The sequence below is a fragment of the Microtus ochrogaster genome, chromosome 19 (genome assembly GCF_000317375.1).
Source record: "Microtus ochrogaster isolate Prairie Vole_2 chromosome 19, MicOch1.0, whole genome shotgun sequence".
Taxonomy (NCBI): domain Eukaryota; kingdom Metazoa; phylum Chordata; class Mammalia; order Rodentia; family Cricetidae; genus Microtus; species Microtus ochrogaster.
The window spans coordinates 30,948,864-30,958,425 of NC_022021.1; the positions used below are offsets into that span (position 1 = coordinate 30,948,864).

At 46.8% G+C, this 9,562-nt stretch overlaps 1 protein-coding gene across 1 annotated transcript; it reads right to left on the minus strand.

Moving 5' to 3' along the window:
• Positions 1-1,305: 1,305 nt before the first annotated feature.
• Rxfp3 (relaxin family peptide receptor 3) lies at positions 1,306-5,496 on the minus strand. The gene has a single exon (XM_005356633.2). It carries the CDS (start codon positions 4,826-4,828, stop codon positions 3,392-3,394), a length of 1,437 nt encoding a protein of 478 aa, XP_005356690.1. The 5' UTR covers positions 4,829-5,496; the 3' UTR covers positions 1,306-3,391.
• Between the last annotated feature and the right edge of the window lie 4,066 nt (positions 5,497-9,562).

The following is a 9,562-nucleotide window of genomic DNA, read 5'->3' on the forward strand; positions in this document are numbered from 1 at the left end:
TATGCTCACCTCTATAAGGTTTATATGGAACCTGGAGAGTTCCATGTCATCCATAAGTGTAATTCCAGGGACACGTTTTGGTCTTTGAAGGCTTGGGAATGAATGAATGGGTCAGCTGGGAATGCCCTTCATTTGAGGGCCAAGCTACTTGGACCTTAAAGAAGTCAAACACAGTCACCACTGATCAGTCACAAGACATGGACTTTATTACAAGTGACCAAACATCAGTGAATCATTGTTTGGAGAAAAAAGGCTAACACAAGAAGCAATAAATATTACTATATCAATGTACAATGTTGATTTGGCAACATTTGATAGAGTACTGAGCTAGGGTAAGGACCTAGAGCAATTAGCAATCTCTCTCTCTCTCTCTCTCTCTCTCTCTCTCTCTCAACACACACACACACACACACACACACACCTATACACACATATAAATACTTTACCCATCGAACTCAGTTCCATTAAGTTTGCATGAGTGGACATAATCCAATTTTTAAAAGCCTTTAACCACCTCTGAAAACCCTGATTTTTATTTTCTTTGACAAATGAAATTCATTCTGACCAAAAAGCATCTTAACTTTAGACAAAATTAATGTAGGATTGTAAACATTTTCAGTAGTAATCCAGGGAACTCCTAACAGATAAAGGGAAGGTCCACTGTTTGCTTTCTGCTTCCCCTTCCCCCACCACCCTCAGCATCTTTGTCAACATTGCATCCACATTACCTAGACCCTGCTCAAATATTATTTTGAGCAAAATCTGTCTTTTCTTCCTGGATTCTCATACCCCCTTTCTTTTATTGTAGCCTCAATGTAATGCCCAAATCATTGTTCTAAGCATTGTCTTGCTTGACTCTCTGGCTGTCTGTTCTAACTGTGAAGTCTGGGCTGTGCTGGGTTTCGCCCTAACCACAGGCACACAGAGGGGCTGCCCAGCCACCTCCTGCTGTTTTGTCTTTCACTCTCCCTGTGGTGTTCTCTGAAGCCCTCAGCCTTGGATTTGGACAGAGTGGCTCCTTTTACAGAGATTTGCATGAAGTCCTAGCCCCAGCTCAGTATCTTCTCTTTCTGTAATGCCCACAGCAGAAACAAACACATCAGTACTTTTGCTTAAGAATTCCGAGCTATCCACAAACAATAGCACTCTCAAAATTAGAACAGCAAGTGACGTTAATCTTCCAGGAACAATCTAATACCGATGCTGTGCATGGACGTGGTATTGTCTGTTTCCTCTTATGTTGGCCCTTTTATTTATTTTGCAAATTGGAACATGTGTTAGTTAGGGTTTCTATTGCTGCAACGAAACACTCCAAAAAGCAAGTTGGAGAGAAAAGGGTTTATTTGCCATTGTAGTTCATCATTAAAGGAAGCCAAAATAGGAATTCAGAGAGGGCAGAATCCTGGAGGCAGGGGCTGATGTAGAGGCCATGGGGTGGTGCAGCTTCCTGGCTTGCTCCACATGGTTTTCTCAGCCTGCTCTCTTAAAGAGCTCAGGACCACCCGTCTAGGGATAGCATCAGTCAACAATGGGTTGGGACCTCCCCTATCAATGGCTAATTAAGAAGATGTCTTACAGCTGGATCTTACACCGTCATTTTTGTCAACTGCAGTTCCCCCCTTTCAGTCAGCTTTAATTTGTGTCAAACTGACGTAAAATTAGCCAGCACAGAGCACTGGGGGCTCACATACCAACAGGTACCAGCCTGGTTGCTAGTCAATAATGCCAGCATTAATAATGCCACCAATCAAAGGAGGCCTGGTGTGACTGCTTCAGAACAAGGCCTCAGGGCTTGCTTTGCTTTTGTTCTTTTTTTGTGGGAAGGTATCTGAGTGCCTGGAGCTGTGTTGCAGAAAATGTGGTTTTGATGGCAGGCACGCAGATCCCATAGACTAAGCTTTAAGACTCACATGTAAGAGTACAATGTTGACAAAAATTACCAAGCAGTCTTATCATCCAGGAGGCCATTTAAGCAGCTGTGGTTTTCTAGTGAGACTTCAGAAAGTGACCACACCACAGTGTGAGGTGCCTGCTCTCCTGGCCCCTTAGCCCCAGACCAAGGCAAATAGAAAAGGAGCCTCTCTATTGACCCTGGTTGAGGAAGGGCTTGATCTCAGTTCTCAGAGCAGTCTCTTATCCTGTGACTAGAACTGAGGAGTTACTCACTCCTTCGAGACAGCCCTCGGGCTGGGCTGCATACGCAATGAACAAAACACACAAGAGTACCTAGAACTTGGTTAGCCAGTCTTCTGCTCAAATTCCAAGTCTTTCCTTCTGTCAACTACATAGCTTCACTCGTACATTTGGCTGTTGGGAACGGTCCCTTCTTTCTCTTTAGGATAGATTTTACTTGAATCCCCCCCCCTTGGAAAGATCAAACCCCAATTTCTAGAAGACAACTGGACAAACATTTCCTGCTCTTCTAAGTCCCAAACAGCACCGAGCCATCCCTCTATCTGCTACTTAGGTAGTTTCTCATCTGTCAGTCCATTCCCAAAGAGTGTGGGGGGTTGCTAAAGCACCCCTACTCTCAGAAGAGCGTTCAGGGTGCATGCTGCCTCACCTGCAGCAATAGACCAAAGCGCCAGGTATCCATACTGTCCTCAACAGATTCTGGGTACCCAGGCTTTCAGAGGAGACACTACACTTCCCACTCTGTATCTAGTCCCCCCCTTTTTTAGGGGCTGCATTATGAAAAAGCTTCTCTATATCATTCCTTCTAACCACAGCACTCTCTTGTACCCCTTCCTAGAGACTCCCAGTGGCACGGGTGACATTTGTGCTCAGAGGCACAGCAGAAAGATGAGGGTCAGCTTGTGCATGTTAGTCCTGTCCAGGATGATAAAGGATAAAAGATTCTAGTTCTCATTTTCCTTTTTCCAGACAGTCACGACAAGTTAGATCTTTGCTTGGGACAGTCTAGCAGATCAAAGGGCATTTAGGCGGGCTTTGTGGGCAACTTACCCTGTGGGATTTTGCTTGAGGCCCCATAAAGTCTCCATAAAAGTCTCTGGGCCAAATGATCCCTGGTCTGGACATAATTTAGCTAAGCCCAGCTCCTGAGCAACCCAGTCTCTCTGCTGCCCCGTGCTGTTTCCACTTCCCATGGCTCCTAGGTGTCCCACAGCGATCAACAGGCCGGGTAGGGGAGTGGGAGCTGGAGTAAGGGACAGGGGAGTGGGGAGCCCGAGCCGAGGCTGCTGGCTCTACCAGGTGCGGATGTTTCTCCCTTAACCTGATTTCTGCTGAGACCGTCCTTTGGCCTTTTCACAGTCTGCTCTTCCCAGCAACATTCCTTTCCTACTTTTTTTCTTCAATCCCGCTCTTCCAGCCCCCAAACTGCTCTCCCCTCTCCTTGTCTGTGGAAGGCCCTCTTGAGCCTTGGCAGGTCTCAGTAGGCCGAACTGCTAGGCAGCAGGTCGTAGCGTCCCCCACTGTAGACCACTACACCGGGCGGATAGTAGAGCAGGTCAGGTTCTGCAGCGGCGTTAAGCGGCGCCAGGGCCTGCAGCCCGTGGTCCTCCGGCTCTGGCTTGGTGGTGGCGGTGAAGGGGCGCATGCTGGTGAGCGAAGGAGACGCGATGCGCCACAGCAGGTTCTTGAGCGCCTTTCGGAACTCGCGGCGCACTAAGCAGTAGAGGATCGGGTTGAGGCAGCTGTTGGAGTGCGCTAGGCACACGCTGACTGGGAAGGCGTACACCTGGCACAGAAAGTACTCCTGGCTGAAGGGCACCGCGTTGAACTTGATGAGGATACTCCAGGTGGTGAGCGCCTGGTTGGGCAGCCAACACAGGAAAAACGATAGGACTACGATGGTCACTGACTTGGTGACCTTGGACCGCCTCCGAGCGCTGGCTGCACTCAGGCCTCCCCCAGCCGCTGCGACTCCGGCTGCATCCGTCGTCCCCACTACGCGGCGGTCCGAGATGAAGCGTACTAGCAACAGGTAACACAGACTGATGATACTCAGCGGTAACAGGAAGCCCAGCAACACCTTCTGCAGGTGGTACAAACCCAGCCAGAACTGCCTGTCCCAGCCTAGCAGCTTGTCGGGGAAATGCATGAGGCACAGCTCCTCGCCCATCACCCTGATGGTGGTAGAAAAGATGACATTGGGCAGCGAGGCTAACATGGCAGAAGCCCATATCAATCCACACAACACCTTGGCTGAGAAACAGCAGCTGTCCCTTAAGCTCTGGCCGCAGCAGTCGCCACGGCCAAGCCCTCGGGTCCGATGGCTCTTCAGAGCGGAGGCCACAGAGTGGTAGCGCGCCACGCTCATAGCAGTGAGAAAGAAGACGCTAGCGTACATGTTCATGGACGTCACCATGGACACTATCTTACACATGGCCTTGCCGAAGGGCCACTTGAAGTCTAGAGCGTTCTCCACTGCCCAGAAGGGCAAAGTGAGCACGAATTGAAAGTCAGTGAGCGCCAGGTTAGTGACGAAGAGGTTGATGGAAGATTTGCGCCAGCCCTGTTTGCTCTTCATCAGGTAGAGAACCAGCAGGTTGCCGGCCAGTCCCAGGGCACAAACTACCCAGTAAATCGCACTGATGAGAATCCGTACCCGGGCCTCAGTGTCTGCGCTCTCTGCCCCGCCGCTGCCCGGGGGATGCCCGGGCGCCGCACCATCAGGCAACTCCAGCCCCAGCTCCCACCACAAGTCGGGAAGATGCGGGGACGCGTTATTGCTCGTGTTGGCAACCTCCAGCAAGTCTGGGATGAAGCTGAAGAATTCTGAAAGCTCATCACCCGCAGCCGCCTTACTCATGGTGGCGGCTGTGGTTACAGAAGCCACCTGCGCGCGCAGGTGCCTCTGGGTCATGTTCTGCGGGCCAACTATCCGAGAGGCACCACTCGCTCCGGGTGTGGTACCCAAGGGGTCCAAGGAGCTTTCTAAGAAGCCACTGAAGACAACACCTGGAAAGAGGATGCTGAGCCAAATCCTCGCACCCAGAACCGCCTTGGGCTCAAGGGTTGGCTGAGCTCAGCATCAGGTCTTAACGGAGGACAGTTCCAGGAAAGTGGCCCGGATCAAGGGTCTTCCTTTTCTCCCTTTGTCACTTAGACACACCCCCCTGCTCAAGAGCACAGGTCTCCTACCGCTTCTCTTCCCAGTACCTTTGTCGGCTTCTGCTGTTGCCCGGACGAAATTCTCTCCTTTTAGAGAAAAACAGAGATCGGGAACATCCGTGTCTCACTCTGACTGCCTGGAGGTTGATTCACGCCGTCACTGCCTGGAGCTCCGTTGGTGTTTTCTATTTGTCCGATATTGTCACCCGCAAGTGACTTAACAGAGTTACTGGAGTTGCGTTCGCACCCACAGAGCCTCTGCGGAGAGCCCCAAAGAGCATGCGTAATCCCCATGTAGAAGGGGGTGCTTTCCGAGGTGCTGAACCCTGCGCGCCACCGGGGCGGGGGGGAGGCAGCTTCCAAGGGTAACTCCCTCTTTTCTTCTCCCCAGTTGCAGAAAGAGCGGTCTTGATCTTTTATTTTCTCTTATGGCTGGAGTGAGTATGCTTTCTTTCGTTCTTATTGTGGCTCCCTGCCCCCCCCACCATTCTCCCTTTCACGTTGATATTGAAATCATTCAGTCAACCCAATAGTGACACCTTTTTTTCTTTAAACTAAATGACAATCAATCCTTTCCGAATACTCAAAGCTGAGCTCCATCTCCCCTTAAATTAGCAGATTAGCAGAATTCCAAGGGTTGGTGTTTGCCTGTGACAGAATTTCAAGGTTGGTGTTTGCCTGGAATTGGGCTTATTTTGAAAACCGAAACTGTGGGGGTACTATGGGAGATACATCTCAGAATTTCAGTATATTTAAATGCCAGACTAGCCGCTCTGGTGTAAACTACACTTTTAAAGAAGGGCCTAATGAATTTGGGGTGTTTGTTTTACCGAAGAATTAAGCTGAAATCCGAGTATGCTAAGAATGCAGAAATTGGCCTAATTTCTGGGATAATAAAGGGTTCCTGACTTTAAAAACAGCAATTAAAGGATGTAACATCGGATGGAATAGAAGAGGTAAAGACATTTGGCCAAACAAAGAAACAACAAGAAAGGCAAGAGATACGCAACAGCCTTAGGAAGTTTAACGTCTTAATTCCAAAGCACACCTGAAAACGGTCACTTCACTGCAGACGCTGCAATTCTCTATTTTACCAATAGAGGCCGCCAGAGCTTTAGTAAAAATCAAACCGAACAGCAGTTGCTGCGTTCTCTGAAGAGGCTTTGTTAATTGTGTGCAACTGTGGACACTCGTGTCTCTTGGCATCCCTGCTTTATAGCCGTCTTCAAGATCACTTTTTCATTTTTAAAAAGTTTTTCTTTTCTCTATCAATTTTTTTCTTTTGTTTTGTTCATATTTCAAAAGCTATGGAAAAACAAGAAAGCCTGTGGCAATACCAAAAGCCCTCTGCAGTTAAATTTTCAGTGTGTTCATATCAATACTCCCTAAGCCACACAAATACCTTCACTGTCTCATCCATGAATTTTTGATATGCCCCAAGTACCATAAAGCAGCCACACGCTTGACGAAGCTTATGCAGGAGATTCATGCCATCTCCTACATTTGGCTGGGCTCTGAGCTACGTTGAGAGAAACGCTACCATGACGTAAGTCCCTTATTAGACTTTATTATTTAGACTGGAACTCAGTCTAAATGAATGTGCAGTTTAGGAGCACTGTGGCTGAAGTTTTTGTTTAGGCTTACGTGTGATTAAGTTATCCGGAATACAATAGACTTGCAACAGATGCCTGGACAATAATTTCAGCTCTTTCTTGTACTTTAGGAAGTAGGTAGGTAATAAGTAGCTTACTGTACTATTATGGTCAGTTGCTTAGATTTGGGCTGGGAGGTTATTTGGGGGTTTAAATTTGGATAAACCACATAAGGGGAAAGCCTACAGAGAAAGATGTTAGCATCAAGAAGCCCATTTTCCTCCAGAGAGGCTGGATATGGGATCTTGATACCTTTTTTTTTTTATTGAGCTGGGTTGCATATCTGAACTTATGTGGGCCACGCAACATCCTGAGTGGGGACAGAGGCACCACACATACTGGAGTATGTAGCTCTGCACACCTAGAATCATGGAGTGTAGCCCTGATACTGTGCAAGGGAGGCCTGAAGAGGTGAAGGGATTTACTAAGAGCTCATTTTCACAAGTCGCTCTGCTAGGGTTAAGCCATAACTGTCCTGACTTTCATGTAATGCGTTTCTGTATCATTCTTTCCTTCCCAAGTTGAATCTAACTGTCCCAGAGCTTTCAACGACAAAGTAGGTAATATTTTCTCCAAAATATATGCATCTTAAACTCTGGGCCCTCGGATATTATCTTATGTGGACATCAGGGTCAGACGGAAGTGACTGAAGGTCGTCAGATGGGAGAGATGTTCGTTGACTATCAAGACAGACCTGAGACACTCACAAAAGCCCTCATGAAGGGCGGCACAAGACGTGGAGATCAGAGAAGTCAGCGTGGCAGTGAAGCAGAAGCAAGAGGCTCTACCTTGAGATAGAAAAGGGGCACAAGTTGAGCCACTGAAAGGTGAAAAGAGGCAGGTGGTGGACCCTCTCCCAGGGCCTCCAGAATGCAGTAGCACCCCCAGCGCCTTGATTGTCTCTGGACAGATTTGGGAATTCTGAGTCCCAGGAGAGACTGGGTTTGCTTTGTTTTAAGGCACTACATTTCTGACAGTTTGTTGTGGCACAATTGCTAGGACAATTCTGGATTAAGCATATCATTTCCTTTCATTATTTTATTTACTATTATTTTAATAATGTTTCATAATTAATATTTTTTACTCATTCAACAAATACTTATTTAATATTGCTTTGTGTCAGGTATTGGTCCAGGCCTAGAAGACTTTGTGGTAAATACAGTCTGTTAAAGTGCATATTCAGAGAGCTGATACACATATTCAGAAGTTATGTGATTGCAATTTCAGGAAGGAAAACGAAGTAAAATGAATTATAAACCAACTATAAGGAACTTTGAACTTTCTGATCCTATCTATTTAGCAACTCTTCAAATTAAACATTTTAAAATCAATAACAATTTTCAATCACTGTAGGATTATCTAATGAAATAAGGGTTTTCCTCTCTAGAAAACTATTAATAAATGGCATGCATTGGAAACTATGTCTTAAGGGAAGAAAATTCAGAAACTATGGAAAGGCTCCTCCCTTTCCACAGGAAAAGAAAGATCATTTAGGCAGAAGGGATGTTGTGGGTGAAGACAGCAGCTGGTGGTGAATAGGTGGCTTTTGTTGGCCAGAAAGGGGACTAAACTCCTGGACACAAGCCCAGCAAGCGGGACTGGCGAGGTCTGCTGAGTCAGGTAATGTCTAGCCCAAGAACTGTGGTCCTCAACATCAGAACAATGAGAGGAAAAATTCAGAAAGGAAGCAGCAAGATCAGCTTTGCATCCAAACCATCCCTTTAGCTGTGTGGTGGGTTGGATGGAAGGAACACAGAGAAACATTTAACCAATCAAAAAGCTAAAGCAAGACGCATGACAGAGGTGGCTCTAGTTCAACCTGTGACGGAGAAGAACCAATGAAGTTTACATAGATGCTTTGAAAACTGACTTCTGGGCCCTTGATGGGCGGCCTGCAAGGGTGCAAGTGATCAAGAGACAAAAGCCCGTGGGAATCTACTCTGCCCCTGGGTAGGGAAGGATACTGAGGAGAAGAATTGATGGGAACATGACAAATTCAGTTAGGATAAATGAGACTGTAAATGCTTATAACACTACCAATGAGAAATTGGGGGATAGTTGGGAATATGAGTCCGTAACTCTGAACTCTGGATCTAAGATAAAACTTTGTGAGTTAAAAGCAGAGCTGAAAATCACAGGTTTCACGTTGTCTGTTGGAAGTCTGAGAATCAAAATAACCAAAGAAGACAGTAGGTCTGGATTTGGTGGTAACAGGTAAAATAAGGGAGAAGGTTGAGACCATGTGACATGGAAGGCAAGAAACATAAATGTAAGAGGAAAGAAGAGGCTGTGTCTAATGATGCAGATGCTGGGCAAAGGGGCTGCTAATGTTACTAAGAAGAGAGTCTCATTGACTTCTGGCCACTAAAGAAGTGGAGCCAAGGGAACTAGAGAGAATTTGGAGATCTATGGCATAGACTCAAAGATTCACCTAAACAACTGCCATAAAGAAAGAAAGAAGTCACGAGTTTGGGCTCCCGGGTCCTCAGTTTGTGTTGTTCAATTACAATGTCTCAACTCTGGAAAACTTGGACATTCTGAGACTGGTAATTCGTTGTTTTGGGAGGGTGACCAGCACTCCTGACCTGTCTCCACTAGATAGCAGTAACGTCTCTTCCTCCTGAAATGCCTGTGTACGTGGCCAGGTATTACCTGGAACAAGCATTCCCTTCTCCTCTATGTTTAAGAAACTGTGACTCTCAGGACAGATTATGGTAGAAGGGTGGTGTACAGGGTACAGAAAAGTCCTTGGGACCCCATTCCCATTGCTAGGAAAATAATTCATAGGGCCTTGCTTTCAGGTGAAAGACTGTATACAGAAAATACCATGGTAT